General features: G+C 40.2%; 1 protein-coding gene across 1 annotated transcript in view; it reads right to left on the bottom strand.

Moving 5' to 3' along the window:
• frmpd3 (FERM and PDZ domain containing 3) overlaps positions 1-26,574 on the bottom strand; it is a 153,280-nt gene that overhangs the window by 17,350 nt on the left and 109,356 nt on the right. The window contains exons 11-13 of the mRNA XM_080188215.1: positions 23,576-23,755; positions 11,729-11,864; positions 3,472-4,431 (exon numbers count right to left, since the gene is read on the bottom strand). Coding sequence (XP_080044341.1) covers positions 3,472-4,431; positions 11,729-11,864; positions 23,576-23,755 — 1,276 coding nt within the window. The remainder of the gene's footprint in view (positions 1-3,471; positions 4,432-11,728; positions 11,865-23,575; positions 23,756-26,574) is intronic.

Raw genomic sequence — 26,574 nt, forward strand, 5'->3', positions numbered from 1 at the left:
GTGACGGCCATTTAAATGCATTCGTGCAAAATGGACATGCTCTACAAAAGTCCAATTCGGGTGCTCCAGATAGTGAGGAGGTAAGTGCCGATTTTCAGACAGCTCTCTCCTTGAAATCGTTGGTGGGGAGAAAGGTGGGTCCGATGGCTCTCTGCTTGAGATCGGTGGGGGGTGGGGAAAGGGGGGGTCTGCTGACACTCTGCCTATGATCAGTGAGGGGGGAGAGGCGTCCACTGCCACCCTGCCTGTGATCACTGAGGGGGAAGTTGGGTCCACTGCCACTCTGCCTGTGATCAGTGACACAGAAGGAGGGATCCACTGTCATTCTGCCTGTGATCATTGAGGGGGAAGGGGAGGGGTCTGCTGCTGCTCTGCCTGTGATCAGTGAGGGGGGGTTCACTGCCACTCTGCCTGAGATTAGTGGGAGAGAAGGGGGGAGGGGTCCACGATCGGTCTGGGTGGTGGAGGGAGTGGGGGATAAGGAGGCCAGTAATGTTGTGGGGGCAGGGCAATGTCTGTGGGGGCCAGGGGGAGGCATTATCCTGCCCGGGAGGAATGTGGCAGGGGAGCAGCATTCTATCTTTCTCTGTGCATGCATAGTTGAAGGTGCCGATCAGAGCTGCAGGATTTCGGGCTTATGCAGTGCAATTCAGAATCGCTGATATGTTTGCAGGCAAAGTGCATATGGGGCGCCTCAGAATCGGTCTAAAAGTCGGATCTGAAACACTCCCAGTTTTAAAACCATCCAGCACTTAGAATCAAAGTGGTGAAATAGGGCCCATAGGGTAGTAAATCCCTGATCACAGCTTACAGCACTAATCAGGTCCTAGACCTCAAACAATAGCTGGCCTGAAATTGTAAAACTGTACACGTCAGCTGTCTTTTCTCCATAAGCATTCTCATTCTTCAAAGTACAATTTTTCTTTCGGTTAGATACCTTCCTTAAGAACACAAGAAATAGGAGCAGATGTAGGCCATCAGGCCTTCCAGGCTGATTTATGTTGGTCTTAACTCCTTTCCTGTGCCATTTCCTAATTGCCCTTGATTCCTCAATCTATAAAATATTCATCCACCTCCACTTTGAATACTTTTAATGATCCAGCCTCCACCATTCTTTGGGGCAGAGAATTCCAAAGACTCACTACCCTCCACGAGAAAAAAATTCTACGCACCTCAGTTTTAAACTACTGACCCTTTATCTTGTTAGGTGCATGGGCCCCAACAGGCGCCAGAGTATGGCGATTCGGAGAATTTCACAGTAACTTCATTGCAGTGTGATTGTAAGCTTTACTTGTGACTAATAAATAAATTTTACTTTAACTTTAGTTTTGTCTATTTGTTCGAGACTCTCCCACTAATGTAAACATCTCACCATCTACCCTGTCAAGCTCCCTCAGGATCTTATGTGTTTGAAGAAGGTCATCCCTTGCCCTTCTAAATTCCAAGGAATACAGACCCAAACTGTTTGGTTTCTTCTTGATAGGATAACCCTCTCGTCTCAGGAATTAGCCTGGTGAATCTATTTTGGCTGCCTCCAATGTTACTATATCCTTTTTTAGTAAAGGGAACCAAAATTGTATGCAGTGTTGCAGCTAAAGCTTCACCAACACTGTGTCCAGCTGCAACAAAACCTCCCTATTTTTAAACTCCAACCCTTAGCAATAAAGGCCAAAATGTCATTTGTCTTCTGAGCTACTTGATTGACCTACATGCTAATTTTTGTGATTCATGCACTAGAACACTTAGATCCCTCTGTACTTCACTCACCTGCAGTGTCTCTTCATTTAGATAATAACTTGCCTTTTGATTCCTCCTATCAAAGTTTGTGACCTCAAACTTCCCCACATTAAACTCCATTTGCCAGGTTTTCATCCAGTCACCCAATCTACCAGTATCTCATTGCAGAATCACAATATCCTCATCACAACATGCCCTGCCACCTATTAACTCACAGTTTCTCCATCACAACATGCCTTCCACCTATTATAATCATAATATCTCCATCACAACATGCCTTTCCACCTATTACAATCATAATAGCCTCCTCGCAATATGCCCTTCCATCTATTATAATCATAATATCTTCATTACAACATGCCCTTCCACCTATTATAATTGTAATATCTTCGTTACAACATGCCCTTCCACCTGTTGTAATCACAATATCCTCATCACAATATGCCCTTCCAACTATCACAATATCTTCATTACAACATGCCCTTCCACCTATTGAAATCACAATATCCCGATCACAACATGCTCTTCCACCCATTAAGCTATTCATCCAAGATTCTGATGATGTTTACTCTGTGTCCACTGCCAGAGGAATGCTTCCCAATGCTTGTCTGAACCTCTGCTTCGTAATGGCCTGGCTTTCAGCAGCATTGTTGTTTCACATTGTTAACTTTAAGGAGCAGGCCTTTGTAAGTACATCTCAGTTTCTACTAGTTCCTTTGTCCACAGAAAGTGTGCACTCCACAACTAGAGTAATTGATAGCAGGTTATTTGTGTATGTTAACAGAATTGTTAGCTAGCTAGTTAGTTAATGCTGTACCATTTTTCCAGCGTATTCGAATTGGCTACATACTTAACAGTTCCTTTCAGGACAGCCATTAAAATTGTGCACTCACTGTGAATGAGCAATTAACTTCCAATTATGCACTATTTTTACATCTAAGCAAAAACGCTTTGATTCTGTGTTGCACTAACCAAAATTCTTTGGGTGAGGGGAGGTGGAAGGCAGAAGATCTATCCCAGATCGAAGGAAACCCCAACATGTAGTGCAATTTCTCTGGTACTCATCAATGCTGTGATTCACAGAAGAAAAAAGTAAAGCTACAGCCATAAAGATTTATATAGACCATGAGCAAATTCAGCAGAATGCTAAAGTGTGAAGTTAAGCTGATGCGATGAATTCACTGAAAAGTTATACTGTTTAAATACCATTAAAACCCAGTTATTGAATATTGCTTGTAGCATTATTTCTTGGGATCGTACAAAATGCAAGTGAGTCTCAGGCCATTTGAAGTTGCATCCTCCACTATTTGAAAGGAATGGGGTTGCATTATGAAGATGTTCCTGATAATAGACATCACCAGAATGACACTGCAGGGAGAGAAACCTGCCTACGTTAATGATAAAGCTGCCACATTTCAACAGTAAAGGAACTCATGGTAAATCCATTATTTTCTTATATTAAAAAAAAGCATTTGAAAAAAAGTACTGTTCCTCAATTTCTTTTCTTTTGTCACCTATAATCACATTTTGTAAGAATGTCTATAACTAAATCCTGAAACATATTAACAGTTTGATAAAATGAAGCTGATGCCTGACAAAGTATGAGAACAGTTTTATTACTTACTGCCAATTAAAAGAGAATGTTGACTAAATAATGAATTGTGATCTGATTGAAATTCAATTTTGAAACTTGAAAGCTTTGAAAAGTCAACCGAAATCTGGTAATGGTTTTACCTGAACCTTCTTGTGGTTGACTACGAGGACACTCTTCAGATGCAGCTAAAGCTTCCAGGGCCTGAAGTGTGGAAACCAGAGCATCGTCCAGTTCCTGGGCCCTGTGTCTGACCGTCCTTGTTTGAACACCGTCAATTAGTGACACCGGGATGTCATTGAAGTGTATCTCACAAGGCTGTCGACCAGACGTTAGACTCTGACTGGTCCTTCGCTTGGAGTCATCTTCATCTGAACTATTATCCCTGAAACCTGGTGGCGGAGCAGCCAACGTTGGAAGCAGAGAATGGCATTCATCTCCTTCATGTTCCTCATCACTCCCTGGCAGAGGCAGAGTTGTCAAGTCAATTGTATCATCCCGGTAGTTGCATAAGTTTAAGCATTTCTCTGTACTGCTTCCTTTGGGATTGACATTGCCTTTCATTTTGATCTTACAAGCATCACAAAGCAAGTCATCATTTTCTGTGATAACTATGGGAAGGATCTTAGCACTATTCACTCTTGATAGCTGCACTGGGATTTTTGGACAAATACATCTATGGTGATCAGTGGTGTACGCAATTGCCATTTTCATCTGGCTGTCCAGCGTGCTAGCTCTTCCCCTGCTCAGAAATCCTTGCTGCCCAGAACCACATCTGATGTCAGAGTTACTATGCCCAACTTTTGAAGTATTTGGTGTGGGGTCAGACTTTGTCCTTGGTCTTGACTCCTCAAAGAAGATGAGGTTTTCATTAATATCAATTTGATTTTGAAATTCCTTTCTTCTTTCTTGCATTTGTAAAAAGTGAAATCTTACCAGATTGGACTCTGGGGTATTTGCCATCAAATTGCATGGAGTCTGAGACTCATTGTAGTGTGGGAGATTGTGAGGACAACTCATACCTCTTCCCTCGGTTTTTAGTACAGGACCTGTTGTCGAAATAGTCCATTCTGGTTGCAGAATGTTTGGTATATTTCTGTGGTCTGTTAATGAAAAGGAAAAATATCATCATCCTCAATAATATATTCTCCTATTCTTGTCTTTTTGAAAAATGTTTGATTTTTTCTTCTGTTTGAGAAGGAAGAAGGGAGCAGATTTTAATCCTATCACCTGCAGAAACTGAACAGGTAAGCAGTTAAAATCCACTGAACGACTTTCCATGGCAATTTTGCTGCATTCCAGTTGTGACTTTGGCGGAAGTTGGCTCGACAGTTTGGAAAAGCCTAGGATCTAAATGCACTGGATTCCTACCTTGGCCTGAAAATCCCAGTCAGCTGTGTAACGTGGAGCCATCACCTCTCCCTTGATAAGCACACATGTAAGAGAGGACAGGGGTAATACAGCGCTCCTAACATTGGGAGGTCCTGCTTCCTTACCCCATAATGGATCTAGTATATGACTGGAGATTAACACAGCATATGAAATGAGGTGTATTGGCTTTCAATAGGGTCAAAGTTGGTCCCACAGAAAGAGGAGGGGTTATCCAGACTTGGGAAGTGATCTGTATTTCCAAATATGGGTAATTTATTCTCAAAAAATATTGTATTTTGCATAGGAAGTCAATGGGAAGTGAAATGGGATCTTAGAATGAAAAATTGAGGTATCTCTTTTCCAAAATGAAAGTTTTAAGCAACAGATAGAAGATGATAGTCAAGATGAGTCTGTTGCAGTCTAGGTGCCTGGTGACCCCATGCAAATGAGTTGCTCTCCAATTACCCTACAAATGTTAGGTGTGTTCAAGGTAAAAGAGTACAATGCTAGCTTAAATTTCGGGATTAGATCCTATACATTGTTGGGCTTTTATCAATTGGGCACAGGTTATTACAATACCCTTGGTTTGCACCACAAGTCATTTTTGTATTGGAGTGTGTTCCATTGAGGGTGACAGGCACAGCCCTGATATGCATTTCAGAGTAAAGAAGTAGCACAATTCAGGAAGAATACTGAACACTGCATACTTTAATTGAAATCTAAATATATATCAACATATGCTTACCAATATATATTTCTAAATAGTCGTGTAACATTTTTCACCATTAACATAAAATATACTTGAACCAAATCTTAGCTATGCATTCAGACTAAAACTAATAATGACAATTTTACCACATCTGTAAAAACTATTTGTATAATGTATATGGAGGTATCATGTGTTCATTTGTGGTTCTTTTTTCTGCATTGATGAGCAGTGCAATTTATGTAACAAACTCACTCATTTTGCATTGTATTAATTTATAATTTTCAACTGTTGTAATGAATATATGGATGCAAGTGCTGAATTTATATGAATAATTTATCAATCATTAATGGCACATTTTTTCAACTATTTCCAACTATTTTCTACATGAATATAATAAGGAAAGAAGGACATACAAAATGAGAGAAAAGAACCACAGGCGATTGAACATCTAAGAATTTAGAAATTTTCAAATCTGTACACAAAATGGATTTGAAAAATGAGCATTAATGTAATGAAGAAATTAGAAAATGAATTTATTTACTTCAATGATCAGATAAAAATTGTAGGTAAAATAAATTTAGGGAAATGTCATTATACAGATCATTGTAATTACATTTCTCTCTAGTACTATAGTTGTAAATAATTATTATTTCAATTTCTTTCCGTTTCAGTCAATATTTTACTGCTCTGTGTGTATGCCAAATATTTCAACATTTTTCCTTTATTCTGTACAATGTTCATAATTTTGTGAAAGTTCTGTCAATACTTAACAAATATCAAAGAAAGAATTTTAAAAGAATGACTACTGTAGTAGCGATGTATATTAGCTTATTATGACCTTCACTCTAATAGAATCAGAACAAAGTACAGGCATTGGGAGAACCCATCATTTGGCTGCTCTTCCATGGATAGAAGTTTGGATTAAGAATCATATCAGTCACAGAAGAACTAGATGTACAGCCACCCTTCCCACATCTTCCCATCCCCACTCTACCCACCCCACACCAAGGAACTTTCATGGGATCTTTTTTCAATAACTTAACAGTTGTATAGAAGATGTATAGCCAGATCAACTCGTAAGCCAAATGGTTCTATGAATCATGTTAAATGCAAAAGCAATGGGATATAGATCATAAGAACACTGGACTTAAGAGCAGGAGTAGTCCCTTTGGTCCTTTGAGCCTGTTCTATCACAGAATAACGTCATGGCTGATTTGGTCGTGGTCTCAACTCCACTTTTCTGTGTCCCCACCACTGCAACCCCTCCCCCCAATAACTCTCGGCTCTCTTGTCTTTCAAAAATCTGTCTAAACTTTGCCTTGAATAAATTCAATGACCCAACTTCAACTGCTTTCTGTGGAAGAGAATCCACTGACTAGCTTTACACAAAAAGAAATATTTCCCTCATCTCAGTCTTAAAAGGGAGACCTCTTATTCTTAAAATTTCTTCTAGTTCTAGTCTCCTCCACAATTGGAAATGTCTCTCCCAGTTCTACCATATCAGGTTCTCTCAGGATCTTATATGTTTTGATAAGATCACCCCCCATTTTCCTAAATTCCAGTGGGTATATGCCCAACCTTTCTTCATAGGATAAACCCTACATCCCAGGAATGAGTCAAGTGAACTTTCTCTGTACTGCTTCTAACACAAATGTCATTTTTTCAAATCAGGAGACCAGTATTTCTGATGTGGTCTCACCAATGCCCTGTATAACTGTAATAAAAGTTCCTACTTCTAGATTTCATTCCACTTAGATGCCTACACTGGTGGCACTGGTTACAATTTGGTGTTGATGGGCAGGGCAAGTATCCATCTGATGAAAAATAATAAATGGATCTTGATTAATTTTTATGTTTGGGTCTCTTTAGCCTATGGCAGGTGATTTGTCCATATTTTTTCTGAATAAAAGGGGAGCTCATCATTGTTAGGGATGGGATTTCAGGCAAGCTTGTTGTCAAATGTCAGTAAGCATACCGTGCTATATCTATAACATTCTGTCGGTATACAATTTCTTGAACTTGAAAGTTTGGCTACACGTCCAGTAAGGAATCAAAATGTCAGATTGTTTTTGTCCTTTTGTAATTTTAAAATCTGCAACATGAAATATTTTTCTAGAAGCCTCTCTGAAATGATACATTTTTCAAAGATCTTTTTCTCTTTGTCCTTAGTTTTAGATTCTGTTCCCTTTATTTTAATGTGACTTTTGGTGATTAAATTTGATGAGAACACGGATTTGTACATGACTGACAACATTGTCAACTTATTGACTGAAACATAATGATATTAATGCAAGGAAATCATTAGCAACTCTGCTTTATTACAGTCAGCTACTTAAAACAAGTTGATGAAAAATCTGTTATAGAATGCAAATTAATTATCCTTTATATATTGTACATTGCCTGTCAGGGTCATTCATGCATTTACAACTCCCTCCCAAATATTTATACTTCTTACCTGCAATTTGCAAATTTACACTTTCTTTCCACTGACTGAACATAAGTGAACGAATTGAATCACTCAAAACACATTAAAATTAAATTGCCTGCCATGCGTTTAGTCCATGACTAAAATTTATATTGGATGCTGCCTCTATAATCACTGACAGAAGGACATAATTATAATGTAACAAGTTTATTGTAGGCAGCTCCATTTTAAATAAATGCACTGGATTTTTTATTGGAAAAAATGACAGGAAATGTGCACAGATGTTAAGTTTTCTGGATGTATTATAGATAAATAATTATTGTAATTTTGAATTGTATCCTTTTAATATTATATGATATAAATGCAGATAGGTGACTGGTCCAGGCTTAATAAAGAAATGGATCTGAACTGAGCTGTCAGGCTCTTTCATCTAAAATAAACCTTCAAACCTGTTAAAACAGAGCTTAACAACTCAAATCTAAAGAACATCATTGTCCTTTTGTAAGAGAGGAATTTTATGTTTTTTTTGCATGTTGTATCACTCATGTTGGAATGATATCATTGTATTCATAATAGTCACATCATTCAGGATTTCAATTCCTTCTTGTCATGTGGAAGACTTCCTATCAAGTTGGGATTTTCTGAAGCTATCTTTTCTCCCTCTTATTGACTCAGTGCAAGTCAAGCAGTGCCATTTACTTAGGAGCCTGATTTGACATTGTCAGAACTCACCCATTCTTCAATGTTCAACTGTTTTAAGTATATTGGGTAAATATTGGGGGAGAACTGGTGTTTGTTCCAAATGAGTTTTGCACTGTCCCAGTCCTTGAAGGCTTAAAGTACTATTAACCATCAGTTGAGGTGAGGCCTGCTGAATTTTAAGAGAAACAGCTATAGCTCAGAAGAGCAGGTTCAAATGAAGACTGCAGGAAGAGGGTATTGGTGGGCAACCTTTCTGGGTAATTTTAACTGTTGACTCACCTGGCTTCCTACCAGAAAATCCACGATGACCATAAAAGATTTAAGTGTCATCTTTTTCCACACCCAGTGGGAATATTCTTGGGTTGAAAGGCATTTGGCTGCCAATGTTACTCAGCAGCCAAAAAGCTCCCAAAGGAAAGAACAGAGGAAAATTAAAATAATTCTCTTGACGAAAAAGTAGAGATGCTGGAAATACTCAGCAGGTTTAGCAGCAGCCGTGCAGAAAGAAACATCCACACATTGTCAAGTATGCTGAATATTTCTAACATTTTCTATTTTTAATTTCAGATTTACAGCATGCATTTTGTTTATTTTTTTAAAGTGTCCCAGACATAATGGGTGTGACATGATGGTCAAGGGCCACAGTTTTGGGTGCCAGCAGCCAGCAAACAGGAAACCTCGGAAGCATTACCATTTACTTTTCTTCAAGTGTGGGAGGACATAAATATTCCTATTGAGGAATTTAGTGCAGGGACACCTACTGTGCTGTTGGGAAATGAGTTCCAGTACCTTAACACAAAGACAGTGAAGGAATGGCAATGTAGTTCCAATTCAGGATGTTATGTAGCTGGAGGAAAACTTGCAGATGATGGTTCCCATATACTTGTTTCCCTTCCCCTTTTAGATGGTAGATGAGTGTTTAGAAGATGCTATTAAAAGAAGCTTGGTGAATTAAATGGATGATTGTGGGTGGGTGGGTAGCTGAGGTTGGTAGATGAGTCAGTGGATAGGGCAGGTACGTGAATTAGGTGGGTAGAAGACTGGCTGGGTAAGTTGGATAACTGAGTAGGCGAGTGAGTGGGATGTTGGGAGAGGAGTGGGTAGTCAGTTAGGGTTGGGGGCTCAGTTAGGTTGGGTTAGAAGTGTAGAAGAGTGAGTTAGTCAGGTCTGGTCAGGTCAGATGGATAGTTGGGTAGTTGGCTTGGGTCAGGTGGTAGTCGGAGAGTCAGTTAGTCAGGTGGTTGGGGAGTAGTCGGGTGCTCCGGTCAAATTGGGAGGTAGTTGGATTGGGTTGAGACTTAGTCAGGTTGGGTTGGGAGAGGGGGTTGCTGGGGTGATTAGAACTGTTCGAAGTCACATTCAAGTCACAGTTACGGGAGCAGGGGATTCGCCCATTGGAAGTTTAAACTCCCCAGGCAATTCTCACATTTATCCTCACATCAGGATTTCTGCAGAATCCCAACATGCATCTTCAGTCCTACACCCGATCTCTGACAATCTGGAATCTGAAGGATTTAGTCCATTATTTTAATATTTGTAATAAGGTGTACGCAATAACATGATTCAATGCTGCAATAACAAAGCAGGTTGTAATGATGTAATAATTTTTCACTTTCATGAAAATTAAAGAAAAAAGAAAAACAAGAAATTTGCCAGAATTAAAAGCACCAACCCATGTGGTACCAAACCTTACAAACAGCAAACTCCTTGATTCAATTGCTAGTCTGTGCTGTGATAGGCCTCATCAGGATACAAGACACCATCACATTTGGCTAGAGAGGGAAATGTCAGTCAAGGGTTTCCAGTTTGGTCATTATTCTGCAGTCCCAGTTGGAAGAGCGGATGTGTGCATAGTAATGAGAACTGGACCAGGCTCAGCTGTGAAGCACCCAACTGTGAAGTAGCCTGACAGCACTCACTGTCAGTTTGATTTGAAGAACAGCCACTTGCAAGAGGCACCAGTGAGTGCCTGGAATTTTACCACAGTGTGAATGCAGAATCCATTCTGGAGAGAAGGGGGGGGTGGGGGGGGTGGGGGCGGTGTGTGTGGAAATTAAAACAAAGCAGGCAAAATACCAAGATCTTAGCAGGATCTATAAAATTCTGTTCCAAATACCTAACCTGACACCGAGGACTAGTTAAATGTAAACACTAATGAAACAGTGTTAACAGAGTATAAGTTAGCGATCATTGATAGAAAACACAATCAGAGAATACCAGGGTGGGGGGAGCGTGTGGTTGTGGTGGGTGTTGTTGGTGGTGGTCTTACAACAACTCCTCTAGGTAGGCAACATGCAAACTTGTAATCTGTGCACATTATGCTGTCACGTCGAATTCTTACATATTCTCACACTGCACTAATTCTACTGATGCTGGCAAACAATATATTGTGTGTGTTTCATGCGTCAGAACATCCCATAGTACTTAACAGCCAATGAAGTACTTTTTGAATTGTAGTCAGTGCCATTAAATATGTTACACAGCAGCCAATTTGTGCATAGCAAGGTTCCAAAACAGCAATATGAAAATGATCAGGTAATGTGTTTTGGTGGTGTTGATTCAGGGATAAACAATCATCAAGACACTAGGCAGAATTTCCCTCTTTTTCTTCAAAGTGGTGCCATGGGAGCATCTACTTCTGCAATAGTAAATGGGGACTGGTTTAATATCTCAACTGAAAGGTGTCACCTCTAACAGTGCAGCACTCTGTCAGTATTGACTAATTTGTCATCTTTAGTTTTGTACTTCGGTCTCTAGATTTATGGACTCAGAGGTAAGTATGCTCCCAACTGAGGAACAGTTAGCTTATCACAGCATGAATAATTATCATCTGGAGAGGAGAGAAGACACAAAAACTGGGCAAAATCCCAAGGCTTAATAGAACGTTTCTATAATTGCCGCATACAAGTGTCAATGCAAAATGATACCAGTGAAGTTTTCAAGGTAACAAATAATTATTTCTACTTTATGATGATAGAACGGAGGGAAATTAAATAAAATAGGAGAGGACAGCTCAGTCAGTGTGATTACTTTTGCATTTAAGTGGGCAGAATTTGGGTCAATTCATTTTAATTATTCAAACTCTGAGGCACAATGACCACATAAACCGTGTTCATTGTAACCTTTTTCATTAAATATAACTGAATGCAGCAAAGGAACTTCAGTATTGAAACTCTTAATGTACCAACCATACCTGCCTTATTCACTTGCGGTTGAACATTGGCGCTACAGAATATCATCTTCTTTGCATCAACGAATAACCGGTAATAACCTGCTATCAAACAAGCGAAGTTTACAGCTTCCGTTGATTCCATCAGCAACACGATAGGCTGAAAAGGAAAGTGTCAAGGTCAATGTGACAAATTGTCAGGCATGTATTGATTGACTTCGTAAGGGTGGCCCTGTTGTCAGCACTGTTTCAGAAAATATTTTAGGCTCCCACTGAGTGCTCCATGGACAACTGCACTGCTCTGTGTGGTACTAAACTGTGCTGATCAGTAAAATCTGAGATTAAATTAACTGCACTGGGTTAGAACAACTCAGGTGCAGCAATAGACGTTCTACAATTGACCAACTTGTCAGCATTAAGAAGTAAATACATTAGCCCTTGTTACTGCCATTGATGGCTATCCAGGAAAAGCAGCTGCAATGTGCTTGCCTGTGTGTGTTTGTGTGTGCGTGTGTGTGTGTACAGGAAGTGTCTGGGTATGGAGTGTATGAGAGAGAGTGTGTGTGTGTGTGTGTGTGTGGAATGTATTTTTTTTATTCATTTGTGGAACATGGGCATCGCTGACTGGCCAGCATTTATTGCCGGAGGGCAGTTGAGAGGCTAACACATTGCTGTGGCTCTGGAGTCACATGTAGGCCAGACCATGTAAGGACGGCGGATTTCCTTCCCTAAAGGACATTAGTGAACCAGATGGGGTTTTCCAACAATGACAGTGGTTTCATGGTCATCAGTAGATTCTTAATTTCAGATTTTTTATATTGAATTCAAATTCCATCATCTGCTGTGTTGGGATTCGAACCCAGGTCCCTGGATTAATAGTCTTGCAATAATACCACTAGACATGATGAGACAAGCATTTTACTGGGTAATTGGTCCACTAAACTAATTTTTGATAGACTTACTGGAATCATAAATGTAGTGGGTGGAATTTTCTTACCTGCTCAGCTGCTTATGTCATCAAAATTTGTGGATCAAGAATTATGAGAAAGATTGACAGATATAGGGTAGCACAGTAGTTTGCACTGCTGCCTCACAGTGCCAGGGACCTGGGTTCAATTCCTGCCTCAGGTCACTTTCTGTGTGGCATTTGCACATTCTCTCCATGTTTGCATGGGTTTCCTCTGGGTGCTTCTGTTTCCTTCCACAGTCCAGAGATGTGCAGATTAGGTTGACTGGCCATATTAAAACTGACCCTAGTATCAGGGGGTTAGCAGGGTAAATATGTGGGGTTACGGGAATAAAGCCTGAGTGGGATTGTGGTCAGAGCAGACTCGATGGACTTAGGGATTCTGTGATAAAGATTGAAGAAGCTTTTGGGTTGTATAGACTGACGATGAGGGACTGACAAGCAGAAGGGTTTATTTAACAAACTTCCTGTATCCATGTCATAGAGTCATAGATGTTTACAGCATGGAAACAGGCCCTCCGGCCCAACTTGTCCATGCTGCCTCTTTTTTTAACCACTAAGCTAGCCCCAGTTGTCCACATTTGGCCCATATCCCTCGATACCCATCTCACCCATGTAACTGTCTAAACACTTTTTACAAGACAAAATTGTACCACCTTTACTACTACCTCTGGCACCTTGTTCCAGACACTCTATGTGAAAAAATTGCCCCTTTTGAATCTCTCCATTCTCACCTTAAACATATGCCCTCTAGTTTGGGAAAAGATATTGACTTTTTGCTGATCTAAGCCCCTTATTATTTTATAGACCTTTATAAGATCACCCCTAAGCCTCCTATGCTCCGGGAAAAAAGTCCCAAACTGTCCAGCCTGTACTTATAACTCAAACCATCAAGTCCCGGTAGCATCCTAATAAATCTTTTTTGCACTCTTTCTAGTTTAATAATGTCAAAATGTACATGTGGCCATCCTATCTACATCTTTCCTGTTTAATTTGGGACAAACAGTACTATAGTAGGACAGCAGTGATAGGTTATAAACTATTTACAATGTACATAGTACAAAATGGGTAATAGAACATAAACTATTTATAATATGCAGTGCACTGACTTGGCCTGCTACACCAGGTCCACCCTTTTCCTTAAAAAACACAGTCCATTTGTAGACTAAGTGAGTACATAACCCTTAAACTTTGAATTTAACCTGCTCACGTGCCCTGAGCATATGAGTGTGCCATTTGGCTGTTCTTAGGATATCCTTGGATTGTTGTCCTCAGGTTGGATGGCAACAAATGTCCTTGTGGTGTGTCCTTTGGCAGCAGGATAGTTGTACTGGCCTGGGAATGGGCTTCCATTTCCATCAGTGTAGAGGACACAGATTGCAGACTTGTAGTGTTGTGTTGGTTCAGGTACTTGCAACAGGTGATGCATGTTCCTGATGTAGACAGCACATGCCTCGGCACATTTCGCAGGTTGACTAGTACAACATAAGATTGTGTCTCAGACACATTTCTCAAGGAGATGCTTTGCTAAGTGCTTAAATTCAAATTTAAGTAGAGGGGGCTACTTATGATGTGCTCAAAGTCCCATGTTTGTGCCAATTCCCTGAACTACTCTGGGGAATACTATGTGTGGCGATGTGACACTTGAGCTTTTCAGATTGGAAAGATAGTCAATTCCATGCTAGCCAGAGTATGAGTCAACCAGGACCAAGTGCTGTTTTCCATTTCATTTAAGTGTATCTGCTGCTGTGAGTGACTATAGGAGATCTGGGAACTCTTGTAGATACGATGGGTTTGTTGGTTTGATGAGATTTGACCATGTTGCACGGTGCACATCTGAGCATTTCCCTCTCTATGCCCACATATATGCAGGGCCAGTATGATGATCTCTTTGCCTGGCACCTTGTTGCTTCCAATCTTGCGTGCCCTTGATGGACTTTTTGGGTTTGTACCTCTGCAAAACGGTGGGCATGATGAATCACTGGCTATGCAGTATCAATCCCTCTTGCATGGTTAACTTCTCTCTCATTGAGAAGAATGTATGCAGCTTGTTGGGAAGTTGCTTTGATTGCTTGGGCCTGTCTTTCATAGTAACATCATGGAACTGCAGGCATATGAAATCCGTCTGTACAGCAGCTTTGAGTTTGTCATCTCTACAGAAGTACTTGAATTTCCATGATGTCAAATCCTCCTCACAATCTGCCTGGTCAGTGGTGGGTAGATAAGTCCTGAAGAGGGCGTCAACAAGATAAAGCACCTTACCGCACTTGTAGATCACACTGAGGTTGTGGCATTGTAGCTTAAGCATCATACGCTACAGTCATGATGATGCAGTAGGAAGAGGCTTTTTGAGAATAGTTGACTGGGTAGTGATCAGTTTCAACATTGGCAGGATGGCCACAGATGAAGTCAAGAAATTTCTGACAAGCAAAGACAGGGGCAAGAAGTTCCTACTCAATCTGGGTATAGCGAGTTTCAGTGTTAGTGAAGACCTTTCATATGAAGTCTACTGGTTGACATTCTGGACGCAGACTACTCCGAGTCTGTGCTGGGAGATATCTGCTAATAAAAGTATAGGTGTTTGAAAGTCGAAGTATCATAACACTGGAGGGGCTGAGAGTTTCTGTTTGAGATTGTTGAATACAGTGGTGTGATGCTCCTCCTAACATCATTTTGTATCTTGGTGAGCACCTTATGCAGGGGTTCAGTCATTTCATTGCAGCAGGGAAAGAACTTGGGTGAACAATTTGTTATACTAAGGAAATGCTGCAAGGTGTGCTTGTCCTCAGGTGTGGACATTTTCCATATAACCATCATCATCTTTGCATCTAGTTTCACACCATTGGCTATGAGTAGATGACCCTGAATCTGCATTTAGCAGGGTTTAGCTTCAATTGTATAGGCCTGATTCTGTTGAGGACCAAATATAAACGTGCATCATGTTCTTGGGTCATACAACTCCAGACCAGAATGTCATCGATGATGATTTCACAGGGTTATCCCACAAAGCGTTGCTCCATGCATCATTGGAAGACTTCATTACCAGTGGAGATCCCTTTGGTCATGTGAAGGAAACGGTACGTGCTTACCGGATACATGAACATAGTGAGTTTTGAGGATTCTTCATCCAACCGGATTTACCAAAACCCACATTTCACAACCAAGATACTGAAAACCTTAGCATTGAGCATGTTGGATATAAGCTGTTTAACCATCCTCAATTCATTGACTACTTTCTGTTTCATTGCAAGGAGCATTTTCCTTGGAGCACAGGCAGCAGGTATTACTGAGTCATCCAAACTACATGATCTATAAAGACCATCTGGTACATCAAGTCCACATTCATTCAGCCAGGCTGCAAGAGGGCAACATGACCATCAGAGTTCTTCACTTGCCATATAAGAAAAGACTTTTTTTAATTTTAATGCCGATGGCAATTTGTCAGTATCATTTTAACACAACTAGTGAATTTGATTTCACTATGAGGTGACAAATTCCCAATCCAGGGGACATAGGGCTCTACCACAAAAACAATATGACATTAACCTTTTATTATGAGATCACAATGAAAAAAATGTTCTCAATATTATTTTCTTTGGAGGTCCAACCACAATCCTGACCTGAACTCTAGCTGGATTGGGTTGGGTTCCCAAAGCACTGACAACAAGGAATTATAACAAAGAATAGTTTCAGCAAAATGGTATGCTTGGCTATGAACCATCACCAATGAAATTCTGATCCCAACAAAAACCATTAGTATTATATGTTACATCATGCCATTCAGTCCAACAAGTCGACATTGGTATTTACTCTTGAGCAAGTAAACAGTCTGAATCACAGTTACCGGCCCTGTTTCCATGTTTTTAATTTCCCTTTCCGTACATTCAACTATCCAATCTAATCTTGAAAAATGCTGTTGCAATTCCAACTGACTTATAATGGAGGCAGCATCAGAAAGACTGAGGAAATTCAGAGCTAAATTTTCTGCATCAACCCAGAGGGGAGTTCCACAGCTTCACGTTTCTACTATTTTAAGAGAGACTTTGGCCTGTTTATTTTAATAAGTGTTCAAACAATGGAACTCAGGGGCTTATTTTATGGTTTCACTAATCTGAGAATTGTATACTTCCTTCAGCAATGGAGGGCAATCTGTCCGCAATTGTGACATGTTAACTTTCCAATCACTGTTCTTTTACATTGGGATCATTGCATGGATGTTTGAAAGAACTGAATTTCAACAGGATGGTGGCAGCAGTGATCAATGCAAGACATTTTAGTTCAATATAATGAAGTTTCTGTAAGCCTGACATTACACCGAAGCTCTGAAAAATGCCTTGCTCCCAGCTGCTCTCACTGTTGGTCAGCAATATGCCAAAAGCCAATATTCAGCACAATCCAATCTTCTTCGCCCTTTCCACCAACACACATTAACCTTTTCTGACATTTCCTGAAGGACTATAACATCACCGTAACTCAAAATGGTGATAATATTATAGGTAACAACAAGGAGGATCTGTAACATTGCCTAGAAATGTAATTACTGGATTACAACAGAAAATAGAATTTATAAGCATTTTAGAAACTGTAGAAAAGCTGAAACATTAAATTGCTATAAAAGTACTCTTGCTATGACTCAGATTTAATTAATAGGCATTTTGTTACAAATGCATTTTACATTCATTTCTAAGTATGCTGATTGCCTCCCTGGTAATAGTCTGAGATTAAACCAGTTTATTTTCAACCTTGGTGCTGATCCCAAAATTATCTTTTAACCATATATTTGTGCCTTCATTAAGACCACCTATTCCCACCTCAGTAGCATCGCCCGATTTTGCTCCTGTCTCACCTCATCTGTTGTTGAAACTCTCATCCAAGCCTCTGTTACCTGTAGGCATGACCATTCCAATACACTCCTGGCTGTTCTCCCGAATACTACCATTTGTAAATGAGAGATCAATCAAATCTCTGCTGCCCGTGTTTTAACTTGCAGCAAGTCTTGTTACCTTATCCACTGTGCTTGCTGACCTAGCTCACAGTCAAGCAGCATCATGATTTTAAAACTCTCATCAATGTTTTCAACCCTCCCCCCCCACCACCCCCACCTCCCCCCCGCCCCCGAGTCCTTGTAGTGGAGATATGGATGCCCTGAAGGCTATGACCCAGTGACCAGTTCACCGTACAGAAAGCCTTTGAGTATGTGACTGTCATTCATTCCATGGACCTCACTGAGCCAATGCACACATTGCTGGCTTAGCAATAAGGGCATTCTGATGGAATTAGCACACTGTGTGATCTCTAAGTTGATGATTATGACCTTCCAAGAGATGTTAGGATATGTCTGAGGCAGCAAAGTGGAACTTATTCAGTCTTTTTTTTCTCTTGCATGTTGTCTAGGTCTCACTTCTGTAGGAGATTGTGCTGAGGATGTAGGATTGGTAGATTCACAGTTTGGTAGTCTCAGTCAGGTTGCTCAAAGCTCTCTTAACTTTGATATAATAGATGCAGCTTTTGCAATGCATATATTGATTTCTTTATCAAGTGACTGACTGTTGTGACTAGATATGCAAAACTATCCAGTGTCGTATTGTCAATGCTATTAGATGACAGTATGGCAATGTCCTGAACTAATCAGATCCTTCCTAAATGCCGAGATTCTCATCCCTTCTGCACATTGCCTTCAAGTGGCTGTGATGGGGATGAGACCATTTCCACTTCCTTCTGGAATATACCTTTGTAAAGAAGGTCTGGAGAAAGATGGAGTGGTTTTTGTCGAGTTCTATTTTGAGCAGCTCTGTGAAGCAGGACTTGGTGCTCCACTCCCAGGGATGTGCATGGAGACAAACATAACTGCATTTGAAAGATCATCAACTCGATGAAAGACACTCTTTTGTCTGCATGAAACTTGTTAGTCTTCCAGTGCAAAGAACTGTCCGTGATCTAGTATTGCCGACAGTCACATTTCAAGGTCCAGGATTACCTGCTGAGGGATGTACAAATGTGTGGGGAGCTATTGGAGAGGCACAATGGGGAAAGGTTGCTGTATAAGGCCTTTAGCAATTGTGCATTTAGGGGTTAGAAATTGTATAGAAACAATAAAATAGAACCAGTTATTCACATTGAACATATACAGTGAATATTACATGAACCACAATTGTATTGAATCACCTCAGAGTGCAATATAGATGCAGTGGGTAGAGAAATAAGTGGGCGGTGAGAGGTGGGGGTGGGAAGGGCAGTCGAAGCAGTCCTGGGGCAGGAGAGGGCATCTCTTGGGGGTGTTAATGCCATAGTTATCCAGTAATTAGAGATGGTTTTAATTCTTTTAACTTTTTCAGGGTAGCTATCACTGTGAGACAGTCAGAACCATCCAAAGTTAGTGATTTAAGTTGCAGTATCAGATAGTTCCCATCGAGGGCAATTGCCTAATGGAAGTTTGATCTTCCATTGCTGTGCAGTCATTGCATGATGACCTCTGAGATTGGGGGGAGAGTATTGCAGGGGGGTCCCCCCAGGTATGATGCACTGGCAATGGTAGTTATGGTCACTGTTTTTGAAATGCAGTCATTATTTTTATGCAAATACAGAGCACAACAAAAATAATAACCATAAATTGCATTTATCCAGCACTTTTAACGTCGAAAAACTTCTTTAAGGCACTTCGCAGAGGCATAATCAGATACAAAATATACTGGCTGGAATTTTTTGGCTGTTCACTCTGCCGTTGCTGCAAGCAAGGATGGGGAATATGGCGCTCAGCCAAATCTCTGTTAACTGTAGCAGGCATGCACAGGTTAAAGAGATGTGTACTGTCTCCAGACAGTACAGAAAGTGAGGTTTTGCAAACCCAGGCAAGTCATGGGGATTACAGATAGTATGACATGAACCCAAGATCCCAGTTGAGACTGTCTGAAAGACAATACACATCTCTTTAACCTATGCATAATGCTCTTTCCACTCACATTGTTGGCATCTTTAAGACTCGAACAGCAGGTTAGGTGTAAAGATTCGCATTCTAATCAGTAATCTGTAAACTGTCTGTGCTTGATGTGCTCTGTCTGAGGCCAGAACTCTCCATTCACCTGACAAAGGGCAAACCCCGAAAGCTTGTGAGTTTACTATCACATAAATTGGTTGGACTCAAACCTGGTGTTGTCAGACTTCTTACACTGTAGCAGGACCAGAGAATCCCGCTGGCTTGAATAGCCAGAAAATTCTGACTACTGAGTCAAAGGGAATATTAGGAGCCACTGTTATGACCGGTGCAAACACATGCCAGCCCTTTCTTTCCCACTCCTTGATGGATTGTAACAGGGTTTTTTGAAATATAGAAGAATGAATGTATCAATTCAGTGTCCTGTATTTTAACTGTTTACAATTAAACACAAAGGGGTTAGTTTTTATTGAGTCTAAAACTGACCCAGTAAAGGAATAAAAATATTTATAAAAGGTAAACGCACGTTCCAACCTTTGCAATATACACAGCATGCAAAACTCTAAGTTATGCAGCAGAGGAATTTAACTTTTGAACAAATTAAGATTCAGTGATGAAAGGCAAAAAATAGCTCACTGTTTATGAGAACTCCAGTGTTGTTCATGGCTGGCAGTTTTTTAAAAAATGATTACCTTGAAATTCCAGTCGGGTTGCTGCTAATGCAAAACTGCAATTTATGAAGACAATGAGTGCGATTCTCTGTCTGCATTCACCCCAAAACCGGAGAATCTCACCGGAGGTCAATGGACCTTTGTGTGGTCCAACCCAACTCTCCCACCGCCCCAATCCCCCGGCCCTCCAGCCCCTATGATTCCCATGGAGGGCAGGACAGGAGAATTCCCTCCAATCTCTTTTAGATGTAGTTGTCTTTTTCAAAAATTGGTGCAGTTGCACCTGAGGTTCCTCTCAATTGAAATTCTCTATCTCTGTGATGGATTCTAAAATGTGCTAGAGATGGGATCTTCAGCTTGACAACAGCAGGGACAGAGATGACGTTACTGCTCCATGTGCAAACTTTTTTAGATTGCCAAAAGAACCAAGGTGTAATAAAAGACATTTCAAAATGATTCTGATCACCTCTCTCTCTCCATAATGATTTCAGTTTTCCAGAGATGGTAATTGATTAGCTCATGTTTGGACAGACTTGGTTTTTGCTTTGGGCCAGGTGATTAGTTTTTTTTTAACTGTCCCAGCCATCACTTCTGAATGGACCATTCTTTCCTGTGATGAGCTAGGGTGACCATATCAATATCTTCCATAGAGTCATTGTCCCTCGGAACTTTCTGTCTTTGCCTGATGGCTTCAAATGCAGCTTGATAAAAATGTAAATGCTGAGAACCAGTTATAAGTTTCAGTTCACTTTTAAATAATTATTGACATCAAGTGACAAATTTAATAGGTTTTCTGGGGAATCCACCATGGAAACTCCCAGATACTGACAAATTTGTAATTGCAGATATGCCATCTTAAGTCAGTCTATTTGCTTGCTTTAAGTAACTTTGTAGAGATTCAATATATATCTGACAAACTAATTAAATGAAAGATTAATATCCCATATGCACATGGCATAGCATCATGACGTGATGATTAAACATTTGATCAAATAGGTGACTTTTAACTTAAAAGAGGAAAGAGAGCTGGAGGAGAATGGCTTGGGTGGGTCTTCGGGGGGAGGGGGTGGTGACAAAGCTGAAGGCATGACCACAAAAGGTGGAGATAAATGGATTTTGAGATGCAGAAAAGAACAGATACACAAAACAATGCAGAGTTCTCAGAGGATTAAAGGGCTGAAATAATTACAGAGATAGGAAGGGACAAGGCCATGGAAGCATTGGAACATAAAGTTGAGAATTTATGTATGAGCTATTGAGGACTGAATGTATGTCAGCAGCAAATGGATAATGGGTGATTTGGAATTGGTGAGGAATAAGATATTGGTTTTGAATGAGCTCAAATTAAAAAGAGTGAAGGATGGGAGATTAGCCATGGGACATTAGAACATTGCTATAGCCTGATAATGAAATAACAAAGGCATGAATGAGGGTTTGAGTAATGGCTATACTGAGATGGGGCAGTAATAGATGATGCAATGGAGTGGAAGTAGGCAGTCTTTGTGATGGATGAATATAAGGCAGTAAATTGAGCTCTGGGTCACATTGAAGTTCAACCGGGGACAGTGGCTGATGAAGTGGTGTGGAATCTATGGCAAATGCAACTCCCTGTTATGCAGCTCAAGGCAGTATTTACTGTCTTTCCAAAGTTTAACTGGAGGAAATTGTGGTTTTTCCATAGCTGATAACAGCAATGTTTGCCCAGTTATGCTGGACTTGATGTCTACTTGCCATACATAGTACATGGATAGGCAAAGTTCCTGCGTCATTGAGCACCCATGTATTATACATACACTAGGCTCATTAAGTGCTAAAAAACACAAAGACAGTTACAGCACCTGAACCACTAAAGCTGAGTCCCCATATAAATTGGACAGTGGCCTGTCAGCCAGGTTGGTTCCTGTTCATTATAAGGGAATCTGCATGCCGATCTAATAATTTCACTGCTTAATTAATGGTATTCTTGGGTTTTGCAATGTGTATATTCACTATTTAAAGCTGTTCCACTCTCTATTCTGCAGTTGTTATGAAAGGCCACAACTTGAAACGTTAACTCTGATTTTTACCCTACTGATGCTGCCAGACCGGCTGAGCATATCCAGCATTTTCTGTTTTTATTGCAATATGTGTTTGCCAAGGGATTCGTTATTGAGCTCTGATTAATAAGAACAATAGGTATTTTGCTAACTGTTGTTTTTCTGGAGAAAGAGGGGCAGGATCAGAGGAGGCATACAGCCTGGCCTCACTATTCAAGATGGTAGTGACCTGATGTGTCTTACATAATCTCACCCTTGAAAGGGCAATCATCATGGAACCGCAAAAGGACTGACCTCAACCAGTGACAGAACAATGTAACCTTCTGTGAGTCTTTGACCTTACAACATACAGGTATCATATTATGAATGCAGGATTGTTCTTTTTTCCCTTGTCACATTTCATGAGTCATAAGATTATAAGAAATAAGAAGGCCACTGAGCACTTTGAATCTCCTCTGTCATTTAATAAAACCATGGCTGATCCTTAACCTCAACTCTCCTGTTTTATCAGAATCCCATATCCCTTGGTTTTCTTAGACTTTTAAAACCTATCAATCACAGCCTTAACGGCATTCAGTGACTAAGCTACAGGAAAACCACAGCAAACTGCAGCAATACAGTGCAAAAAGTGAGAAAGCCCTGTTAGTAATCAAACAAATCAAAGAGTTCTGAGCATTCTCCCTCTGTGCTGCTCCACCAATTTTATAGCAAAGTGCTTTTAATATGCCTTGTAAGGCAATATTGTAAAATTAAGCAGAGGAAAATACCATTTAAAATTAAGCAAAGCGTAAACTATACACATCTTGGCAGCCTTTCTGAGCCAAGAAAATTTCTGTCTCATCTGCTTCCAGGATCTGGTAACAGGTGGGATAGTGGTATCTCCATTGAGGCTGCTTTAGTGTTGTGTTCAGGTGTGTGCCTTTGGCATTCTCACCTTCTGCTGGGGGACAGCCAAATCTGCCTCCTGAAAAGTTTTCATTTGTCACACTGCTCTTTAAATAGATGTGAATATATGCATTGTTAGAACCCAAGAATACCATTAAATAAACAAAATCATTGGATCAACATACAGATTCCCTTCAGAAAAATACACCTATATAATGATAAGCAGCCATTTATGAGTTGCATCATGCTGCCAGTGTTGAATGTTCTGTGAGGTTTCACCATAGCTCTACAAGTACATACAATGCCAGATCCACTATCTTGGCCCCATTATTTACATACAAATTTTACTGTGAAGTTAAGGATTTAAGTGCAATCTCATACCTTAGCATCTGATATGGTTAGCTCAACCCGAGCTACGTTCTCCTTCTCTCTGAACAACTGGATTCGGCTCACACGGCCAAATTCTGCCAGAATGGTGGTGAGATTTGTTTTTAGGTCTATAACATGACTGATGCCATGCTGTGGCCCAACTAGCAGTGTCGTTTCTGACTGCTTTGTATCCTGAAAGGCAACAAATTACATATTTTAACCTGGACGAATCAGTACACCGCACAGTTCATCTTACAGTTTAATGTAAAAAGCTTTCAGTGAAACAATCTCATGAGAACACTTTATAGTTTTGATGTTTGATGACATTAGCTTTATAAATTCTATTGGTAATAAGAGCACATTAATACACAAAGATTTGTATGAATTTCTCTGTTTGCAATATCAACATAGTCAATAGTTAATTTATTTTAAATGATTAAATGCTACTGTTGAACTAGCACAGCACAATAGCAAATGATAACATGAAATGGGTCATTTTCAATTTGGGCACGGGTGTGAAACTGATAGTTGTTGATTGACTGCCTACCCTGTCCAATTTCACTTTCCATTGCCTTCAGTGGCAGTTCCACAATTCTCCCTAGGATCCAAAATGATAATAACCCCCATACTTGTCCAATAATAGAAACAACAGACATTTCTTGGCAGTTCAATTGCCTTTTTGCAAGCATTGTCTGAAGAAACCACAGAAACATTAAAAACAAAAGGTAGGAATATCATTGGAGCGATCCCACATCATTTTTGTAACTTCACTGCCAAGAGCAGCAGAGACCCTTTGTAAACACAGAAGGAAGTTCTATTTATAGAACTCCATTTTTTCATTTCAGGATGTCAGATAGCACTTTATAGCCAAGAAGTACTTTTGAAATGCAGCCACTGTTCTGGGAAATGTGATCACACACAAAATGGTTGAGGCAGAGAAGATAGAGGAATGAACTTAGATTAGCTCCTAGGAATTTTTTAGGCCAAAGTCTTGGGGAATAAAGACCTATTTTAAAGAGGGTTTTCACCATTAGTACCACTTGCAAAGAGGGCAAGGGGAAAAGCACTGGGAACCCAGTGCTTTCCCATATCATCTTCTGTGGAAGAGTTGCAAATTAGACTGGAAACTGATATTTGGACTAACATGGCACAGGTTCTTACTGCATTGGAGCCTGTATCCTTGTTTCAAATGTAAATTGGGGATGTGGCTACCAAGCTATGAGTTTCCTTTGCCCTGGCTTGGGATCTGTCAAATAGTGCTTTTGTAGCCAGAATGCTGTGCGTAAGCAGTCTTATTGGCAAATGAAATGGCAGCTATGGATCCTACCTGTGGTGTGAGGCCTGCATCATGGTTCAGGAACACTGAAGATGTGAAATACATTAATTTGACTTTTCAGCCTTCTTATTAAGGCTGTACATTTGCAGGCAACTTTCCTCCAGAACCCTGTTCCACCATAATTTCCAGCCTCCATTTGCAGGTGGGTACCTGAAATACACCTCTAGTGACACTGATACATTTTTTTTTGCTTCAATTAATTAAGTAACCTCCCCTATCAACCTGGGTGTTGAACTTTAACAAGGTCAGTATGGAGGTTGTTGGCTAGGAAATCCTAATAGTGGGAAGTTAGGCTACTGGATTTTCAGACCTAGACTTTTAGCACCAGAAATGAATTAGAAAGAATGCTCACCAGCATTAAACTTCTTTTCAGAAGATAATTAAGGATGAGGAAAGCCACTTCAGCTCTTCCACCCAGAAAGACTCTAAAGAGAGATCTAATTTGGTCTTTATCCTTATTTTTATCCTTAGCAACTTCAACATCATTTACAGAGTTTATCATTCATTTTCTATGTGTAATACAGCTGTTCACATCAAATATAATCTATTATTCACACTTGAATATTTTTTGCAAAGAATTTTATAATTTCAGAGCAAGTGTTCCAAATCCACTACCCTATCTAGTTTGATAGCAGCTGCAGATTTGACCAATTTGCAACAAGTTTCTGAATCCAAGTCATTGACGTAAATCAAAAACAGCATGATCCCTTGGACACCTTATTCAGTTCTTGTCCAAGCCAACACAATTCTCAAACAAACAGCCAGTGTTTTCTGCCCTTCAGCTAATTTCTTATCCATTTCCAAGATTTACCCACAGTTTTGAACTCAACTAAAGGTTTGTTTTGTTTTGAGTGAATGCTACAATAGTAAATGTGGTAAAACATTTTGATTTTGGAACATCTAACTGCATTGTCTAATTTGTGACACAGTCTATCTACTGTACCAGTATAAACCATGATTTATTGAAGATCACCTGATGGAGATGAGCTTTAAGTTTTGAATTACAAAAAACTCAATTAAGAATGAATGGAGAAAGGGAAAAGCTGCATAGTCTGCAGGGCACGCCAACCCATGGGTTTTCTGGTGATGTGGTGTGCCATCAATGGGAAATCCCATTGATGGCAGCCAGACCAGAGAATCCCATCACCAGCGAATGGCACCCATGTGATTGTCATTATCCTGTTACAAAACCTCACCTCAGGGAAACTGAAAATTGTCTGTATCTGGAAACTTGAGAGTTCTGAGTCAAGAAGAATGAACATCAGTGAGAATGTTTAGGGATTTACTGGGACTAGTGATATCCCTTTGCACAAAGGAACATCAGATTGACAGTACATAACCCTGCAAACTTTGTCCTTTTCTTGAGAAGTTTTTTCTTGTCAGAGGAGATCCTATCAAGTGTGTGTGTATACACGTGTGTGTCACTTGTGGCATTTCATTAGTCACAGCCTGCAAACTTGAAATTGTCCCTATTCTTTGCTAACTTTCTGTATTCCTTGTCACAGTACATTCAAGTCTCTCTGAACATAAAAGTTAAAAGCTTGGTGCCTTTTAAGAAACATTCTATGATTCTCCAGCAGTGTGTTAGTGGTGATGGTTGGGGGATGGGGGTGTGGGTGTTCTTCTGCAAAATTCCACAACCTCTGACTTTGTAACTTTGCCCTCTGTGTGCGTT

The sequence above is a fragment of the Carcharhinus amblyrhynchos genome, chromosome 4, assembly GCF_965287045.1.
Source record: "Carcharhinus amblyrhynchos chromosome 4, sCarAmb.v2.hapA, whole genome shotgun sequence".
In the NCBI taxonomy this organism is placed as follows: Eukaryota; Metazoa; Chordata; class Chondrichthyes; order Carcharhiniformes; family Carcharhinidae; genus Carcharhinus; species Carcharhinus amblyrhynchos.